The sequence below is a fragment of the Lissotriton vulgaris genome, chromosome 3_1 (genome assembly GCF_964263255.1).
Source record: "Lissotriton vulgaris chromosome 3_1, aLisVul1.2, whole genome shotgun sequence".
Lineage (NCBI taxonomy): Eukaryota > Metazoa > Chordata > Amphibia > Caudata > Salamandridae > Lissotriton > Lissotriton vulgaris.
In genome coordinates, this window is record NC_141689.1 from 1,012,307,911 (window position 1) to 1,012,329,405 (window position 21,495).

The 21,495-nt window shown below is 40.8% G+C and overlaps 1 protein-coding gene across 9 annotated transcripts in view; it reads right to left on the minus strand.

The window, feature by feature from the left end:
* Positions 1–21,495, minus strand: part of MPDZ (multiple PDZ domain crumbs cell polarity complex component) — an 856,387-nt gene that overhangs the window by 320,710 nt on the left and 514,182 nt on the right. For 3 of the 9 annotated variants that reach the window (XM_086961386.1, XM_086961385.1, XM_086961389.1), the window contains 3 exons: positions 13,826–13,909; positions 3,383–3,481; positions 1,788–1,859 (listed from right to left, as the gene is read on the minus strand). The exons of 3 other annotated variants lie outside the window; for them this stretch is intronic. In XM_086961386.1, the coding sequence (XP_086817512.1) occupies positions 1,788–1,859; positions 3,383–3,481; positions 13,826–13,909 (255 nt within the window). The remainder of the gene's footprint in view (positions 1–1,787; positions 1,860–3,382; positions 3,482–13,825; positions 13,910–21,495) is intronic. 3 more of the 9 variants (XM_086961388.1, XM_086961387.1, XM_086961390.1) reach the window with 3 other exon arrangements.

Genomic DNA, 21,495 nt, shown 5'->3' on the forward strand with positions numbered 1-21,495 from the left:
ATTCACTGCCATAAAAGAAACACATCAAAGATATTGAAATGTATTTTACAAGCAACATTAAGCAGACAATTTCTCGGATAACATATTACCTTCTGATACATATTAAAACATCTTTTACACTGTCAAATATTTTCTTGATAACACGGAGTATTGGGGGACTGCATCATTTCTGAATGTGTGTCTTAAAATGTTAACATGAAACCTAACTAAGAGTGAGGTTGTTAGCTGAGAATTATTCACTACATGTTATTTCATATACTTTTCAGCTCCATCAAATCACAGATACTGGATGGGCATTTCCATCTATCCTTTTTATTTTTATTTAACCATCATAAAGAAGGAAAATATATTGAAAACAGCCTTCTGATACTGGATAACCGTAACAATGTGACAAAGAATAATTTAAGAAGGGCCCCTTAGACCAAAGAGACAGGGCTCCGTATTAAACTGCAAAGTGAAAAAATATTCCCTTTGGTGTCCAACCTCACTGTGGGCCGCACAGAACAAAATCTCAAGTAACATACAGTCTCAAATTCACTCACATAGCATACAAACAACCCCCACAGTTAAATATAGTAAACAGGCTTGTTTACTGCATCAAATATTTAATATATATGTTATTTTCACAAAAAATTTAGACACATCAAATATAATCTAGTAATTCATATATTTAAAGTGCAATTCATAAGAAAGATAAAAATGATAAAAGCATGTTCCTAAACATTATTAAACTACTTCACCATAATTAAAAAACCAAACCACAAATAAAGAAGAGAGAACACCTAAGACAATACACATTGTCATTATTTCATCTGCTAGTTTGTGCAACCAATCAATACAGGCACATGATTAGTATAAAATTCTCTTCTAGCGTGCCAATATGTTCCACAACTTTAGCCTCATAAATGCATTGACACATTTTGGTGAAATCCAACAAATTCCAACCACCTTCTTCAAGATCACAAATATATCTCTCCTAGACCACTATTTATCATTGGCATCGAGCAGGCCTCTTAAATGGTCCCTGTTCCAACAGGGATCAACTAAGAGGCCCTCGGCGCCAAAGATAAATATTGATGTAAGAGATAGATGAGAATGTTGCACTGATCATGTGACTGTATTGTATTTAATAAAGTTTTAAGGAACACATTTTTATCTTTCTTATGTATTGCTCTTTATATACAGAATTACTAAATTATATTTGATGTGTCTTGATCTTTTGTGAAAAAAATATTTATAAATATTTGATAGAGTTAACAAGCCTGTGGTACTATATTTGACCTAGGGGGTGTGTGTATGAGATGTGAGTTTGAGACTGTATTTTATTTGAAATCTAGTTGAATGCGACCCGCAGTGAGGTTGGACACTGAAGGCAATACTTTTTCACTTTATGGTCTTAAAAATGTTACTGGATTTGTGTGATTAATGTTCTAAAAGTTATTCATATGTATTCTGTAAATTTAAAATATTTTACAAATTATTAATCAGAATATGAATTTCTGCACTAACAATAGCACAGCGCTAACATCTTTGAAACTTACCATAATTTTGTGGTTGCATCATGTGCCACCAGAGCTAGCACATAGTCACGTACATGTCTGCTATTACAAATGCAACTTGTTCTTAGGAAACCATCAACGGCGATAAATTCACATTCAATCATGCAACAAAACAACAGAAAATATGAAGCACAACTTCACATCACGGGATGGGAGTACAAGGCGTTGGATGGTTGGCAGCAGAGATACATAGCACACCGAAAATGAAAAGTGGTCAGGGGCACGAACCTTAAATGGTATGGGAGAAAAAGGGTTATGTGGGGAACAACGGATGCCAATTCTACCAGTTTTCAGTGCATCCTACAGCAACAGAAACAGGTGTTATCTAAAATATCTCATAACAAATATATTATTAAAAAGTTGCACCATTCTTTTAAATGTTAACTGAATAAACCTAAAATATTTAGTAATGCATAAAAAATATTCCTATATAGCATCTAAAATTGCACTGGAAGGTAAGGCTTAAATAAAAATAACACTCAAATGCAAAAATAAAACCAGAATTTGTTATTTTTTTAAGATGATTAAATGATCAATAAAGGTGCTATATTCAGAATCTCAGCGGCAGACATCTGCAGCTGGGTCTTTCAACAAGTGGTTCTTTAGCCAGTTTAAGGCATCTTTTGTAATAAACAATGTGCAGTGGGTGCTTTTAAATACATTCATTTAAAGATTATATTCGGTCACTTGAATGGAAAGGAGGCAAATGTAAATTATGGAATCATCCATGCCGGTTCATATTCTTTACAGAAACAGACAAGATCTTGGGGAAGGGGTTAAATATCTACCACCCAAACGGTTTCATATATACGTGTGCATTTGCACTATGCACTTTCATTAAGTGGAGCTACAAGTACTCCATCACAAATCTAGGGAAGGCCTCAAGACCATAGACAGAGCAGAGGGCAATGTCACCGCTCCATGAATGGGTGCTACACATTAACGTGTGCATGAGCACACAGTGTCTCTGGCTTCTGCACACATCACCAAGCATATTTGAAGGGGTCGCATGGCCTCATATGCCAATTCCACTGCACACCTCTCCCCCTGCAAATAGAAAATTGTACAAGCAAGCAACTATCAAAGCAATCCTTTTGTCCCCTACCTGAAAACATTCCTGATTTCTACTATAGGAAATCACACTTCTGTGTTGTAAAATGGGTCTACATATAATGTAATCAGCGTATCTTTCAAATCAGGAGACAATTATGGCTGGGGATATGTCACAACACTTGACCAATCTTGTAATACAGACAAGTGAAAAGCAATAAAAAGTTATCAAATGGTCTGTTTAATACTTGTAGCATATCAAAAAGCAAAGCTGTAAGGAATAAGAGCGCGTAGTGTGCTTGCCATGTATCATCTATGCTAAAAAGAAATGTACTATTACAAAATACATGTTAGGTTAAGTTAAAGTAACAATAAAGAATAACATGCATCAAAAATGTGCATGAGAAATAATGTTCCACCAATTCTAAAGTGCGTTATAAGCTACCAACACTTAATAAATGTATAGCAATAACAGCCATGTGAAATTCTAACCACAATTCTTTATTTCGTTACATTCTCTTTCATCCAGCACAGCATTTCCTACTTATTTTTGTATAAGCATTATTCACACGCTGCACAACGCACACCTCTATCGTAGCAGCGTTTAAGAAAATGACAATACTAACTAAAGAAAAAAGAAATGCCATAGAAGTACATTCAAAATGCTATTCAGTGAAAATATGCAATAGCAAGCGGTGAGAGCATAGCATTAGCAATTGACTAAAAGGTACACAGGCCATAACCAATCACAAAACAATCAATCATCATCCAACCTGGTTAGTGTTCAACGGACGAGAATCAGCCAGTGGATTAGTGCTGCTGAAGGCAGGTTTAGCGAAAGAGCTGGATTGCAGAAAAGGCAAGGTTTTTCTCTAAAAGAAAAGCATACAGTAAGCATGGCCGAGCACATGACAAACACATAGAAACATACACTTATGACATGATAAAATGCTCTTTACAAAGACAGAATTAGAGTTATTAAAGAGCAGATGTTTCTTCCACGATTTTTTTGTTTCAAAGGTTTAGTTTAAAATGAAATGTACATGTGATTGGCAAGATGAAAATTACCTGTCCACAAAATCAATGCTTAACAAACAAGAAGTATGTAATATTTTTAGGCTGTCCTGTTTTCAGTTTCTATTTTTGGTAAATTCTGGTGGGGTTTTTTCAGTGTTTTCAATATCTTAAAAAACAGTTGTTATCAGTGGTTACACATTTTCACGCCACTAAAAACAACAGAAAAAGTGTTTTTCCGGTGTTTATGGAACGTTTTGCTTTCATCATTGCTTGCTTTCTGCACTGAAAGAACATGGTATATAGACAGTGTACGTATAGTGTATATGAGGTCCAAAGAGATTTTTGCAAATTAATCTTATTGTAGCACACCATACAATACTTCTTCAATGAGTCTTTGGTCATGTGCGCTTGCGCTTTCCTTCCCATGTAAACTTCTAAGAAAAGGCCCTCTCAGCATTCATAGCCACTTGGGCTGAGAACCGTCAGCTAAGGGGCACATTTGCGATGACTCTTTCTTTGATGCCACATAAAGCACGAAATGATAAATATTTGCATTTTAGTTCCTGGTCATAAGAAAACAGTGCACCAGAATGGACTAAAAAGTCAATAGCATCCCTCATTAACGCTGAAGATTGTAAAGATGCTTTCAGCATACCATCTAAGAAGTGGCAAGGATCTCCTACAGGGAATCACTTCAGCTCGGGTATCAATTTTGACAAGTCATCACACACATTTTTTATTTACGTAGCTGAATCACTACAAATACAAACAATATCACTCCAATCTTTGTTGAACTTCGAAAGAACCTTTTTTGCAGAGCATAACAAGTGACGCTGCGTTCCATATTTTCCAGAAGTCTAGTGTCACGTTTTCACCACTATCCCAGGTGCTTAGTGATATATATACTTGTCACTATACCTTGCATTTAATGTTTAAAGCCTGAGGTGTTGGCAATTACCCTACTATCAATACTGACCCACTACAAACTATGGTCTGATATATTAAGGGTTTTTACCAATTCTCTGTGGGCAAATGTGATGACACATATTAGGAAAGATTTTTATGAAACTAGCCATTTTACCTATCAGTGAAAGAATCAAATGCAGCCAAAATATCAAATTTGAGTTTGATATGTCCTGATTCTCTACAGTTTGTATAATAATTAAACTAAACCTAAAACGTAAAACTAAACCCTGCATCTTTAGACCAAAGGCCATAAAACTGAAAAAAGTAAAAGGAAGAAAAAACAATATTTTTGTGGCATCATTAAAGAACAAAACTCAAGCAGAATAATGTTAGCCAGTCTTTCTTACTGCTAGCTTGTAAAACAAAGTTACATTTTATTGACTCCTTCAGTAAGAACAAAATGACTCTTTCACTTTCTTTTTCCTTTCTTTGAATGGCATTTAGTTTTTGGTTGTGCAGGTGTTTTTTCAGTGTTTATATGTTTTCACCGGTGAGGGCTATTTTTCTTTCAGTGGGGTTTTATCAGTTAAAATAGGTTTAAACCTAAAACCCCACAGCCTAAATATTTTCCACTGTTTTGAGATGGCAACGAAAAAATGGATGCTTCTATCTGAATCACCTGGACCGTCTTCTTCTTCAAAATATATCTTACCACTCAATTTACTCATGAGATTAAGTACAATTTGCATTGTGTTGCACACAACCCCAATACAGATTTCTAATAGAAACCAATAATTCTGCATGAAAGTATCTACTCTTGAAAGCAAACATGATAAATAAAAGTAAAAAGATCAAACCCAGTAATCAAAGCTGCCAAGTAAACAAAACGCACTTGCAATTCTTCAATAGAGGTGATACATATTTAAGTCTTGAAATACTTTAAGAAATATTCTACTATGGCACAAATATATCACTGAAGGTTTTTTTTTTATTAAGCAAAATTCAGTCAAACAATATAATAATACATAATTATCAAATATATTTAACATATTTCAGAAATATTAGACTCAAAAACAGAATAGTTAAGCATATTAGTAACTAAATCAACCGGATAACGGGGATAAGATGAATAAAGGATAAAGGGATAAAAGAAAGAGAAAAAAAAAGAAAAACGAAATGGAAAAATCAACATATCCAACATTATATACTTAATAAAGTAATTTAGACAATATAATCTTATAAAATCAGGATATAGCAGTCAGGGCAGGCGACTTCACATTAGAATACCAATTAGAAATTGGGGCCCAAATCTGGTTTCCAAGAAGTCAAATTTTTTTACCCCTAGTGCCATAAATTGAAATCTCCTGTTTATATGTGGCCAGGAAACGACCAAGCCACATCTGAAACGTAGGTGGCTCCATGTCTTTCCACCGAGCAGCAAGAATGATACGTAAAATTGCGGTTGCTAAAAACATAGACCTTTTTGCTCCTCAATGCTATGCCCCAAAGAATCGTCATGTCCCATCACATAAAGGGTTACTGAGTCTTTTATATTCCGACCAAAAACCTGGGCCCAGAATCTCCATATCATCGTTTTTAATAGGTCTAATTTGGGGCATTCAGCGAACATATGGATTAAATTTGCTTGAGGTTGTTTACATCTTGGGCAGTTGTCATCAGCCCGCAAGCCCCATGAGAACAGTTTTGCTGGCGTATAATACAGATCATATATAACTCTATAGTATTGAGCTTTGAGGTTGGAAGCAATAAACAATTTTGATGACAGAGCTAAAGGCAGATCAATGTCTACATTTGGATTAGTCAACCTTAAGGCCCAAGCTTGCTCTACCCGCTCCAGATCATCCTTGACGTTTTCCATCAACAATTGATACAGGCTACCTATACTGGTAGATCGTTTCCCAATAATTGAAATAAGGTGAATGTGGTTTAATTCAATTGTGGGAACACAGTTACGAATATATGTAAATATTTGAAAGTATTTAAGAAAATCAGTAGCAGGAATAGTATATTTCTGTTGAAGCCATTCAAAGGTGGTGATACCTCCTGGGTTTAAAAAATCTGCTACTGTCTTAATACCTATATTTTCCCATCTCCGAGAGGTACTATCATTGAGGTAAACCGGAAGGATTGAGCTATTCCACAAGGGAGTGTATTTTGTGAATTTAGGAATCTTTACATGTTTAGATATAGATTTCCAGACCTTCCAGGCATCAATAATGACTTTGAACTTATTTTTTTTAAAGTAGGATGGTTCAACCTGCCTCAGGAATAGGCCCTGACATTTGGTCCCCAGGCTAAGCTCATAGATGGAAGGGATATAATGTTCAATATTAAATAGAGTAGATGAATTTAACAGAGGGCCCATGTATTGAATAAGTGTTGCCCATAAATACAATGTTAAATCAGGGACAGCTAAGCCCCCCCTTCCTAACGGTAGAGTTAGATATGGTAGGGCTCTTCTAATCTTCCCGAAACTCCAGACAAACTTAGACATGGAGGAGTCAAGAGTCTTTATATAACTACCCCCGGCCAACAGCGGTATTGTTCGAAATAGGTAGAGTATTTTTGGGAAGATATTCATTTTTAAGTAGTTGGCCCTTCCAATAATAGACAGATGTAAGTTGTCCACTCTTCTAAGATCTTCTTTTATCTTCTTGATCAAGGGGGTATAGTTAAGATGGTTAAATTCATTCACGTTGGGGGATATACAGACCCCTAAATATGTTGCCTGTTTAACTTTATAGGGGCTTTCAAATATCGTGTTATTTGTGCATAGGACCATTGTTTTATCCCCGTTAAGGGAATAGCCTGAGTAGATACCAAAAGTATGAGTAGTTAATTCCATTTCGCTAATTGCCTCAGTTGGGTTTGTTGTTAATACAGCCACGTCATCGGCATAAGCCAAAATTTTTGTCGAGAACTGATCCACCGTAACAGGTTGAATAAAAGGTGAGGAAAGAAATTTTTAAATAAGGGGATTTATATAAAGGGCAAATAATATCAGAGAGCAGGGACAGCCCTGTCTTGTGCCTCTTTGTATCTCAATAAACTCCGACTCAGACCCACAGATGTTAAGTTTAGCCTTTGGACCTACATATAGGGCCTTTACCGCATTAATAAATTTATACCCGCTATTAATCAGCTCCAATATGTTCCACAAAAATTGCCAAGAAACACGGTCAAATGCCTTTTCGCCATCGAGTAGGATCATCAACACTTATTTTTTCATTCACTTTGTTCAGAAGCAGCTTTATTTATTATTTGGTCCTGACGAAAGCCTGTATACTTTTATAGATTACAAAGGCTGAAACATGTTGTCCTTGCTAAACACCTTAAGCAGTTTAAATTGATACTTCTTTGCACTGCTCGTTAACACTGCCAGTTTGGAAGAGCAAATAAAGTATCTTTTTATCCACACTAGGTAGTTTTAACTCACTATCACTCACTTATTGTGCTTCAACCTCACAACACCTCATTGCTCTCATTTGGGATTTTAACATCCGTAAGACCTGCTGACAATTTACTAAAACATCCCAGAGCTCCTTCCTCACAGTGATGGGGTTGTAGCCCTCAGTGGGAATAAGTTTTCCCACTGGGAGGAGAAGCCCAAATGATGAAGCATGCCACCTATGGTGGGTGAGGGCATTCGTCCTAAAAGGGAATTACTTCCCTCTCGAGGTTTGTTAGTGAGACATACATCCACTTCTCTCATCTCTCTTTTCCCACACTGTTTTGGAATTTATTGCTTTCAGTTAAGTTTGTTCCTACAAACAAAAATATCATTACTAGAGTTTTCATGCACTGTATCACATTGCATTCACAGTGCAACCTGAATTACCAAAAAGGGACCTCGACAATTTCTTCATTGTTGATGCAACCAAACAGCCACTAAACTGAAAAGGTGTTAAACTGTGTGCTGCTGGGAGTGAACAAAACCCAGAGTTGAGACTGTCGAAAAATAAAAATAGCTGTTCAAAATTAGGATTCATATAACAGAAGATGGCAGACTGATGACGTTTTAGGGGGACGATGACTCTAAGATAGCCTGTGAGGTAATGTTTTTTTTAATTCTGGCACAAATCAAGGCTAAAAACTATGTAATATAGTTACACAGGTCCTTTTAAGTAATGTTGAGTAGAAAGTTTATCAAGAATTTTAAAATAGGTCTTGAAGTTGTAATTGGAGTGTTGAGCTTCTGAAAAACTGGGTGTCAGGGCATTTACACCTACTTTTGAAACCAGACATTATTCAATTGATCAATTGAGTGTAAAACAGGATGTGTGGTACTATGGGAGGCTTAGGTAAAATAACATTGTAAATCTGTCAACTGTAAAACCATATGTATTTATTTTAAGACTAGAACATTTGCCTCTCTGCTCCTTGACAAGCAAGGTAATTCAATGAGGTCTTTAATTTGCAATCTATATAAGGCAGGTATTCATGAATTATTACATGTTTTACATCTTTGCCAGTCATTGACGGTGGGAAGAAGACATTATATACTATCAACCACAGTAACACTTAATATTACAACAAAAGAAGATCTATTATATTGCCTAACGCACCCCCCAAATGATAGAGTAGGTTTTCAGATGTTTGAAATTTTTACCCATATTTAAAGTTATATGTATTTGTGTGAGAGTATTTTTCTCTAGTATCCTTTTATTGAATCATAATTTATTCATTTGTCAAAAGGATAGAATCTGCTTTATGATTTTACATTTTGTATACCTATCTGTGAAACATAAATTTGAATTGTTGACCCAGTTGTAGGTCTAAATCAATTTTAAATTAAATTGAATGAGTAGAAGGCGATGACAGTATGCCTTGCACACATCAGGTTTTCTCTGAATCTATTTTTATATACCCGTCACATCGGATACATGCCTGTAGGAAGCCGGACTTCTTTGAAGATGTCCCCCCACCTTTTTCCCTCATTTGAACTATTAAATGCTATTTTTTCAACAGTGCACTGAAGCCTACCTTAAGAGCCCTAAGACGAGGTGCATTATCTTACAAATGAGGACATAACTGCATGAGCAGATTTGCCCCTGAGATGTCTAGTTCTATTATTAGATATTGCAAGTAAACAGGGAAGCCATCTTAAGTATATGTACTGGTCATTACAAGTTACCTAGCTACATGATGGCTTCACTAAAAGTAATAGTGTTTGGTATCAAATATCTGGTCTTGATAAATCCTTACTGATGCCATTATCGGATTTGTCCTGACATGCACCCAGAGGGAACTTTAGAGGTGCCTCCTGAAACCTACTAGTCTTCTATTGTGCTGGCTGACTGGCATTGTCCAGCCTGCCACCACAGATGAGTTTCTTACCCCCTGGAGGTGAGAGCCTGCTAAGGTTTTGCACCAGGACAGGTAGGAAATTAGCTATGCACGTAGGTGTTTTGCACAACCAGGCTAGTCACATCACTAAGGTGGGCTGCCTGATGTGCTCCACAAAAGAAGGGTTCCACCATCTTGTTTTGGCAGAATAGGAACTCTGGGACAGGGTTATGCCCACTCACCACAAGAAGTGTCATATAGGGGGTGCAGTGACCCCAAGGGTAAGTAAGCTATTGACTACTACCCTACACTCAACTTAACGCCCTTAAATTGAGCATTTAGATGGCCCCCTGATACCAGAAAGAGATATTTTACTACTGGAAACTGAGGAAGGACGAAGAAGGACAGACAAGGCGAAAATAGAGCACCAGCACCAAAGATTAGTGCCATACCTTTACAGGCTGCTTGCACTTTGCAAATCGCTGAGGCCAACTTCACAAAAAGCTGGACACCCTCCCCAAAACCCTTGGAGGACCTTCCAGCCCCCTTGAAGTAGAGGAGCCACTTCCCTGCAGTCACTGACCACATCTGCCTGGTACACTGTGCTGCTGACCCCTGCGTCCACCAAGGGAGCAGCGACCCAGAACGAGGTCTTCATGCTCTAGGAGGTCAGATCTGTCTCCCTTCCAAGTCTGGAGATGCCAGGACCTGCCTAGCACCAATACCATGGGGAGCGGAGCAGTTTCAGCAGCCAAGGCTTATTTGTGGTCCAATCGAAACTCCAACACAGTCAAAACCGACCGTTAAATGTCCAGGCCAGGCACCAAACCTCCCAAGACCGGCCTAAGGGCAAGGGACATCAGCATATTTGAGGCCAGCACCGAGAGTGGTCCTGCTGTCCGGTTCTGTCCCCAACACCAGGTCGACCCCAAGAAGGGAGAGCTTCTAACACAAGCGACCATCAATAAAACAAGAGATCTCGAATGCCCGACCTAAAAAAACCTCTGAAACTGAGTCCCATGGCCTGAGTCTGAGCCGACCAAAGGTGCCCACTTTCTCCAGAGGCCCTCACGAGCTGAGCCCTCCTTTGGGTTCTGCCGGACTGATCCCCAAGTCCCAACTTGCAGCACTTTTCTGCTTATAGGTTTTTCCATAGACTTCAGCGGTAGCTTTCGAGGCTACCCATGCGACTCACACCTCGCCACCCAGGCACACCAGGCCAGAAAAAACACATTTCTGGTGGTTCTAAGGACCTTAGCCCCTACTTACCTTAAGTCAAGAAGAACAGTCTTATAGTACGAGTTACTTACCTTCAGTAACGATGTATCTGGTAGAGATGATTCTAGCCACAGTTTCCTTAACATAGAATTATCCCCAGGCATGAGACTGGATCCGGTAAACTTTTTGCCACAGCATTCGTGCGTGCCGGGGGTACGGCACCACATGACTCCGCCCTGACGTCGTTCGCGTACGTGACGTCAGCGAGGACACATAAGTCCCACCCCGGAGAGCGTACATCAGTTTTCTGCAGAGAACTTTTTCCACGCCACAACGTGGAGCCATCACAAACAAAAACTGTGAGAATACTGGAACAGTGTGCGAAAAAAACAGCTAAACGGAAAGGGAAGAAACGAATGGTGAGGAACAGCACAATCCAGAACAGTGCCAGGCACTATGGCACCAAAAGAGATGGCATGAAAGACTAGAATACAGCTACTGCAAAGCAAGCCTGCAAATAAAGACAACAACCTCCCTGGGGCAGAAAACATGTGAAAAGTTGCACAGCAGACAAAGAAGTCTGCAACCACCGCCCAGAACTGAGAAGGGTACCAAGGCCAGAATGGAAGAGTAATGGCAAGTCATCCCAAGCCAACACCAGCAGGGAGAAACATATCCTGAAAAGTGGCTAAGGGTCGAGACCCAGCCAAGGGACCTCGACCCAAAGGACTGCAAAGGAGTCAGAAGTGCAAGCAACAAAAAGAAGAAGAGCACGAGCAACCCAACCCTGGAGACCAGGGTGCAGGAGTGAAGATGTACCCATGAAACCACCAGCCAATCAGCGGGTCGTGACGGAATCTGCAGCTAGAATCATGTCTATCAGATTCATTGTCGCCGAAAGCAAGTAACTCGTACATCTGATAGAGACTACTAGCCGCAGATTCCTTAACATAGAATAGATACCCCAGCCATACCAATGGGGAAGGAGGGTCTGCGAGAGGACCTCTCCAGCTCGGATGAACAAAAGACCCCAATAGGGGACAAATCACAGGGACAGGGAAAATAGCCCAGTCCTCCCCAACAGGGGATGAGTCACAGGGACAGGGGAAATAGCCCAGTCCTCCCCAAGCAGAAGAGAACCTCAGCACCGTGGAAGAACACCGGCCCCACAGGGGATGTGTTATAACAACAAAAGAGGCAGCCCAGCCCTCACCAAGCAGGAGAAAGCAAGGGCAATACGAAAGGAGGCCAGTACACCCCAAGCCAATGTACCAGGGACCTCAACCGGAAGCCACAGAGGTACAGGCAATGCAGAGGAGTTCCGAGGAAGAAGAGCAACCCAGAGACTCCAAGGAGAAGGGGTAGAAACGAAGAGAAGAGCCTTCCACCGAAACACACCAGGGGCCAGATGTAGGTGGCCACTTACCGGCCGGTAACGGCCGATGTCGGCCGTTGCCGACCAGTAAATTGGTTTTTGGGATGTAGGGGGCCAATTTCACTGATTCAGTAAATTTACCGAATCAGTAAATTTACCGAATCGGTAAAATACCGAATCGGTATTTTTACCGATTCGGTAACTTCTAGATGTAGGTGGGACTCTTCTGAGTCCCACAGGCCTTTCAGATTCGGTATTTTACCACCCAATCCAATTGGGTGGTAAAATACTGAATCCAGGTGTGCATGCACATGTGTGCATGCACACCTATGCCATGTGACAGACAGAGATGGCCTTAGAGCATGTCTGTGTGCCACATGGCACACATGCCTGTATTTGGAGTGCTAGAGGGTGTCAAAGTGACACCCCCTGCACCCTTGCTGGAATCGGTATTTACCGAATCGGTAAATACCGATTCGGCTTCAATGCCCATAGGAATCAATGGGCATTACCGAATCGGTATTTACAGAATCGGTAAATACCGAATCTTAACGATTCGGTATTTACAGATTCTGTAATACCTACATCCCCCCCCCCCCCACCTCTATTTTACCACTTCTTAAATACCGAATCGGTAAAATTCGGTATTTAAGAAGTGGTAAAATAAAAAATTACCTACATCTAGCCCCTAATTATTTCCCAGATTTTGCCGACGTATTATCTTATTGTGAAATAATTATATTATTTTTCTTAAAAGACCATCATTCTACCTCATATTCTACTATTATTGGACTAACTTCATTACATTTTGATTCTATCTGCATCAAATTTAAAATTCCATCTTCTGGCGCATGAAAGGACTACCTTGGGACACTGTACAGCAACAGAGCAGTGGCTTTTCTCCCACGTTGTAGTCCAGTGGTATTACTTGTAATGGTATGAATAAAAACAATGTGTAAAAAGTCACAACCAAAATATTTTGCATTAGCAAGTTATACAAAATGCAAAGTTGCAAATATGAAAATACCACTCACTATATGTCACTTTCTGTAAAGGGAAGGGGCCAGAACATGAAAACAGTGGGGGCAAGGCAAAGAAAACGGTGTAACAGTGAGCAGAAAAGTAAAAAGACAAGGAATAAAATGAGGAAATAGTGAGCAAAGAAAGGAAGCCTGAACAAAGTGGGAATATATTAAGAGGAATTACAGGGTCTACCCATGTTTGCATTATAAGCTCTAATACAGAGATGTGTGTATCATTAGGCAGTCATGTAACCCTCTTTCAAGGCATTCATAAGGCAGCATCACTCTTATGAGTAAAAAGAGAAGTTAGAAGCACTAAGTGGCAACCCAAAATAATGAACAGTCTGTGAAGTGAGGTCACACAACTTTACCTGAGAGGCCTGGTGGTAAATTGAGTTAGTAGGTCTCTGCCCACTAAGAGCAGAGGCTGAAGCTGTGCAATGCAAAGACGCCGGCTGGGGAACAAAGTTAGGAGATGAGGAGTAAATAGTTGTACATTTTGAACAGACTAGCTAAATAGGAAGCTTACTTTCAAGTGACAGAGATGAGTGAACCACAGGGAACACAAAACTTCAGCAGCAAGTAATGAAAACAAGACATAACAAATAATCCAGCAACAATGGTCTGTTATCATTAAATATGTCAGATGGTACTGTACAACATCTACATCTTGATTTACCTAGCATAGATAATCTATTTAGTAGTCTTAAATACAAACCTATGTTCTGTCATTAAAGCACACTTAACAGTTCTGCTCCGGCCGCACTTCTTCATCAAAATGAAAATGTTACTTAACTGTAACTCTAGAGCCTCTGCATGCTTCATCTCAAACTTCTAGAACAATGACAAAAGGATCGTCTAACACATTGGCTTTTCAAATATTTATGCTTGTCCACTGATACACAAAAGCATCAGCAATCTGATAAGGTTCAGCTTTCAAATGTCCCACAATCAGTTCACTTTTGAAGACAATGCAGTTTCTCAAAAACCAACATAGATGCTCTGAATACTGAATACATGAGACTACGGTACAATTCATGTGAGCACAGATCACCGAAACAGTGGACCATCCAGACATACACCAGGCACATAAAAGTCGGCTTGCTCTGTTGTAATAGGTTGCAATATACCGGATGTGAAATCATACAAAAGAACTAATGAGCAGTAATTCCCCCATTTCTTGGTATTTGTGACTTTTTACAGTGGCAACAGTTTGGTATATGGATGGATGGATTTACTGACTGCAGGTCAGGAGTTGAGGGAAGGGGAATAGTCCAGCCACTTTAGTAGGACTTCTCAAGCGTTGCTACCCTCTTGAAAAACTGTCAATGATGGAGTATTTTAGGAGAGCATAATTTAAATATAAGATCATGCTACAACATCTTGCGTCTGCTTCGACATAGTAAAGATTTCATGCTGAATTATAGCCTGCCTACTGAGTGGAAAACTTCAAAATCCAAATGACTTGATGATGTTTTTTGGTCAGCACTACCTTAACAATGCCTAGTACTCTTATGTCGGTGAGATCAGATCTAGGCAATAAGCCAACAGGGCCACCATGGCTGCACATGGCTATTATTTGATTTTTATTTATTTGATTTGTAAAGCGCTACAGCTACCCAAAAAGGGTTTCCCGGCGCTGGTAGAGAGATTGAGTGCGGGAAAGGAGGGGAGGGAGATGATAGCCAGGCCAGGTTTACTGGTTGAACAGCCAGGTTTTCAGGGATCTACAGAAAGTAACAAGATTAGTTTCAGTGCGCATTTTTAGGGGGAGGGAATTCAATAACTTAGGACCTAGGTAGGAAAAAGACCTGACTCCCATTCTGGAAAGCCGGACCTTAGGCACATTAAAGAGGCCCTGAGAAGAGGATCTGAGAGGCCGAGTGGGAAGATAGGCATGAGCTAGGGATATTAGGTATCTTGGGGCAGAACCAAATGTTATCTTATGCATGAAGCAGAGAGTCTTACATTTTACTCTGCTCTCAATTTTAAGCCAATGCAACATTTTTTGATGTTCCGACATGTGTTCTCTTCTGTGGCACTTGCGCAACAGACAGGCCGCAGCATATTGTACACGCTGCAGTCGTTTCATTACAGCTTGGGTCGCCCCTAGGTAAAGGACATTCCCGTAGTCAAGCCTTGAGGTGATTAGGGCATTGACTAAAGATTTCTTGGTGTCTTCCGGGAGCATCCATATAATCTTACGGAGCCATCTCAGGATTACAAAACACATGGCAGTAAGTTTTCCAACTTGAGGCTGCATCGTAAGTCCTTTATCAATAGTTATGCCTAGGTTACGGACTTAGTCACATGGGATGGGAAGAGGGCCCATGCTGGGTGGCCAGTGGGAGGTGATCCATAGATCATGGCTGGGACCAAAGATTAGAACCTCTGTTTTTTCTCCATTAAGTTTCAACGGATTGGTCCGCATCCAGGTTGCGATTTTGGCAAGGCCAGATTTCAGGGGCGAAGGTGAGTCCTTGTTTGTACTGGACAGAGAAAAGATTTTTTGCGAATCATCAGCGTAACTAAACATGGTCAGGCCTTCATTTTCTGCGATACGGGCAAGCGGGGCCACGTATAAGTTAAAAAGCAGGGGGCTAAGCACCGAGCCCTGGGGGACACCATAAGGGGACTGATAGACACCAGAGGTGCCTATGTTGGAATTAATTTGGAAAGAACGCTGATCTAAGAAAGAGGTTAGCCAATCAAGAGCAATTCCCCTTATGCCAACATCAAAAAGGGAGTCGAGCAGGATACTGTGCGAGATGGTATCAAATGCTGCACTGAGATCAAGTAATATCAGTGCAGCAGTGAGTCCCTTGTCAACTAGGCTCCGCAGATGTTCTACGACCCCCAGCAAGGTAGTCTCGGTTGAGTAACCGGGTCTGAAGCCCGACTGAGAGGAGTGGAAGATGTCATTTATCTGTAAGTAGTGGGCCAGATGGGTATGAACATGTTTTTCCAAAAGTTTGGAAAATGCGGGTAACAAGGAGATCGGGCGAAAGTTACCCAGAACTTTGGGGTCAGCCGTAGGTTTCTTTAACAATGGTGTGACCTTAGCATGTTTCCATGGTATAGGGACAGTGGCAGAGACGAGGGACTGATTTAAGATTTTACAGATTAAAGACAAATGCCTAGTATCAAGTTTCTTGAGTATTGACACAGGGAGAGGATCTACCGGCGAGCCCGATTTTAGTTTCCTAACAATTTCTTGTAGATTTTGGATAGTAATCTCAGGCCAGTAAATTAGAGGGAGATATGTTAGTGCAGATTGTGTTTGCTGATTTTTATTGGCAATATTGTTGTTTGTTTCTTTCGATTGCTGCTTAGAAATATCATCAGAGATTCTTTCAATTTTGTTTGTAAAAAAGTGAGCCAGTTCGTCACATTGAATATTGTTCAAAGAGGGGGGATCAGCAGTAGATTTTGATCCTGCCAATTCTTTAACTAGCTTAAATAATGTCCTCGATTTGTTTGATGCAGCTGAGATAGTCTGGGTGACATAGGCTGCACGAGCTGCAGCATACTCCCTATGATATTGCTTTAGTTCCTTTTTATAGGTTTCCCCAGAAATATGAGAGTAGTCTTTCCTCCAGAGACGCTCGTAGCGTTTACATTTGGATTTAGCTGCCTTGAGTGCGTCATTAAACCATGGCGCTGGGGTGTTATGAGGTTTGATTCTCTTATTAGTAAGCGGCAGGCAGATGTCAATGGCTTCCCGGACCCACCCGTCTGTTGAAGCAGCTATAGTCTCCATGTTGGTTTCATCACTCAGAAGATCCTCAGGGACAGAGTCTAGCGCTGGATTCAGTTGGGCCAGATCAAGTTTCTTCCAATTTCTGTGACCATAGAGGGATGATATGTAGGGAGGGGACGAGGCTTCCCCGCCAGGGATAGTAAATTATGTAAGAAAGTGATCTGACCATTGAAGGGGTAAGGCAGGAAGGCATTGGATCTGAAATATAGGGTCGAGTAAGTGGCCATCTCTATGAGTGGCCCCCTGATTATGAAGCAAAATGTGCATGGCCGCCAAGTCATTGATCAAATTATTGGCAGCCGTATTTTGAGGATCGTTTAAGTGAATATTTAGGTCACCTACAATCAGGAAAGTGCTAGTGTCAATCAGAAGAGAGCTTACTAAATCAGAGAACTGAGATGTCCAGGTTGTTGCCGAACTGGGTGGTCGGTATACCAGTAGGCCAGTTAGTGTAAAAGTAGGAAGCAATGTGAGTTTAAAACAAGCTATCTCACAGGCATTCAAGGATAGGGGTTCAAGATAGCATTTATAAGATTTTGTATAAATGATAGCTATTCCTCCCCCTGATCTCTTAGGCCTGTCAAGTCTGAGTATAACATAGCTTGGAGGAAGTGCTTGTGCAACATCCGGACCTGAGCTGTCATTCAGCCATGTCTCTGTGAGGAACAGAGCATCCAGTGTGTTGTCTGAGAGAAGGTCATGAATATTCAATTTATGTTTGCAAAATGAGCGACAATTTAAACTCGCAAGCTTCCAAGTCTGCTTATTGTCATTGCTAGGCATAGTCTGTTTACATAACTGAGGCGCATCAAGTTTAAGGTTACATGTGGGGCATATAGCACTGTTAAGACTTTCGTCTTGAGAGACAGTACAATTCCCGTTAGCTTGTTTTCGAAGCGCGTGCAATGCCAGTGAGGAGTATGTTATAGGTTTCTTAGTGCAAAGGCCAGAGGTCTGTGGCCCTTGGCCCGGTCGGGCGCATACGGGCACAGACGGGCTTGCCTTTGGCGCGCCGCCGGCGCGCCCGCTGCGCCGTCGGAAGGTGTTACACATTTATAGCTGAAAAACCAAATGTGAGGAGGGTCAAAGGGGAAATAATTTAACGACCTGTCAACTCATGCCCCTATAGTCAGAATAAATACACAAGAGGAGTAGACCAGGTCTATGGTGGTGTGCTGCCTTGAATGGTGTACGAAGGTCATAAGTGCATGTGTGAAAGGGTATATGTTGAGTCACGCTGGGCCAGAAAAATTCCCATCAGACCACCCTCGTGGCGGCATATCATCATATGGGGATAGGTGGTCGTTCCTGCACCGTACATGTCTTTTAGTGACGGTGCGGCAATAAGGAGTGGCACACTGAGCCACAGCCATGCTCCAAGAAAAGGGAATTGTAAGGTAAGTGCAGTGCTCTGGGAAAAGTGCTTACTAAAATTGACTACCTAATCTAAGGGGAGTGCCTATAAAGAATAGCGTAGGTGTCAAGATTAAAAACACGCCTAGTAGTAGATGAGTGGGACTACATTATGGCGCGGTGCAGAGTGGTCTACTAGTTTCAGCTTAACGGAGTGTTTACTCCAGCTTTCATCAGGACCTTACAGGTGATAAGCTACTGCAACAAGGTGTGTTAGGTATACACATACAAAAGAACATGTAAAATATGTGTATTGTGCTGAAGGAAGTCATGTATCTCCCCAAAGCTTGTAACCTCAAATGTCCACAGGAGACAGAAAGGAAATCTTCTTGCTGTCAGAAAAATACAAAGCATATCATGTATCCCATTACACACATGAAACCAACTGACCCCACAAACACCAACGAAACAAAACACACTTGCAGGAACAATTTGCGTTCCGCATAATACATAAGCATACTAGCTTCATCACATGGAGGCATTTCCTCCTAGTGATACTCACCCAGCTTTGTGTGGGTGAAAGCCCCACCTCGCCCGGCAACCGCTCGGGAGAATGAGGCCCCGCTCTGATGTGTAGAAAAGAGGGACACAATTAGCACACAATACTTATGTGTCCAACCTAATAGTTTTACACATACTACCCAATAAACGTATGGTAGACTACCCTCTGACCTGCCAAAAACAACCCCGTCCCTGAACTAACACTGATTATTTGAGGTAGGTAACTGGCCCTGGAAGAGTTTCAAAGATTCTTTAAAAAACATCCATATTTAAGGTAACCACCTGTGTCTATATGTCTATATATATAGTAAGCACTGTGAGTCATATGGTATATAGCAGCACTCGAAGTGCAGGAAACACATTGCTACAACTTGCCACCGTCACTAAAAGACATGTACGGGGCAGGAACGACCACCTATCCCCATATGATGATATGCCGCCACGAGGGTGGTCTGATGGGAATTTTTCTGGCCCAGCGTGACTCAACATATACCCTTTCACACATGCACTTATGACCTTCGTACACCATTCAAGGCAGCACACCACCATAGACCTGGTCTACTCCTCTTGTGTATTTATTTTGTTACACATTTATAGCCAGAAAGAGGAGGTTGGGAGGCAGCCAGCAACTAGAGCGCTCGGCCTGCCTTCCCCCCCAAGATGGCGCCCGCTCCTGACTCGCACCAGCCCTAAGATCGGCTCGGCGAGGAAATGCAAGGGAGAGGTAGGGCAAGCTAAGGTGCAAATATGCAATCAGCAAATGACATAAAGTATTTTACTAATAATTAAAATGGACATTCAAATGTTAAAAGCAGTCTTAGCATATTTTTATAAATCCTATGAAGCAAGTATCTCTGCTAAGGTCGCGTTTCAAATCCAATTTACAACCACCGGCTTTTGTCATCCAGGGTGCCTTCACACACACACAATTCAATCTGTGTGAGCGCGAGAAAAGGAAACTCCTAAATAGTGTGGGAGGGCGGGAGGCAGCCAGCAACTAGAGCGCTCGGCCTGCCTTCCCCCCCAAGATGGCGCCCGCTCCTGACTCGCACCAGCCCTAAGATCGGCTTGGCGAGGAAATGCAAGGGAGAGGTAGGGCGAGCTACGGTGCAAATATGCAATCAGCAAATGACATAAAGTATTTTACTAATAATTAAAATGGACATTCAAATGTTAAAAGCAGTCTCAGCATATTTTTAAAAATCCTATGAAGCAAGTATCTCTGCTTAGGTCGCGTTTCAAATTCAATTTACAACCACCGGCTTTTGTCATCTAGGGTGCCTTTACACACACACAATTCAATCTGTGTGAGCGCGAGAAAAGGAAACTCCTAAATAGTGTGGGAGGGCGGGAGGCAGCCAGCAACTAGAGCGCTCGGCCTGCCTTCCCCCCCAAGATGGCGCCCGCTCCTGACTCGCACCAGCCCTAAGATCGGCTCGGCGAGGAAATGCAAGGGAGAGGTAGGGCGAGCTAAGGTGCAAATATGCAATCAGCAAATGACATAAAGTATTTTACTAATAATTAAAATGGACATTCAAATGTTAAAAGCAGTCTCAGCATATTTTTAAAAATCCTATGAAGCAAGTATCTCTGCTTAGGTCGCGTTTCAAATTCAATTTACAACCACCGGCTTTTGTCATCCAGGGTGCCTTCACGCACACAAATCATTCCACGTGAAATCAGAAGCCCAACCAATGATAACCAAGCTGACTGACTAGTGCAATGTAAAAATAGCGTCCTAAAGTTCGTTAACACTGGGAATATTATGATTGACAGGAAGGGTATAGTCTTTGGTACCATGGCCCCTCCTGGTGAAATGAAGCACAACAGGCAAAATCATGAACCATTAATGAGTGAGATGTTCACAAAACATGCATAATGTTTTGAAAGAGAGACTGACAAGACCTTTAATATAGGTAAACATGAGTAAGGAGCGAAGGTAAACTCTTAATTGTAACCTGGAGGTAAGGAAAAAATTTTGCTTGTTTATTTTTTGTTGTTAAGTTTTATCTTTTTTTAACAATGATTCGATTTCATGAAAAATAGCACGCTGTGACAAGACTGAAGGAATCATTTGGCATCAACAACATTAATATTTACACCTCCCAGAACTATACTAAAATTCTTTAGAAATAATTCATCCCAGAATGAAGACAGCCTCTAGGAATCTGGGTACCTCAATTAAAAAAGCTTTTTTTTTAGATTCCTGGCAAAGCTATAAATGAGAAACGATTAAATTGCCTTTAACAACAGTTTTACAGCTGCTACTCGGATGTTTGCATGCACTACTCACCCTCTGGGGGAAACCATATGAAGTGAAATCTTTATCTTGTTGCATTTTGAGGGTTATGGAAAGTTTCATGCGAG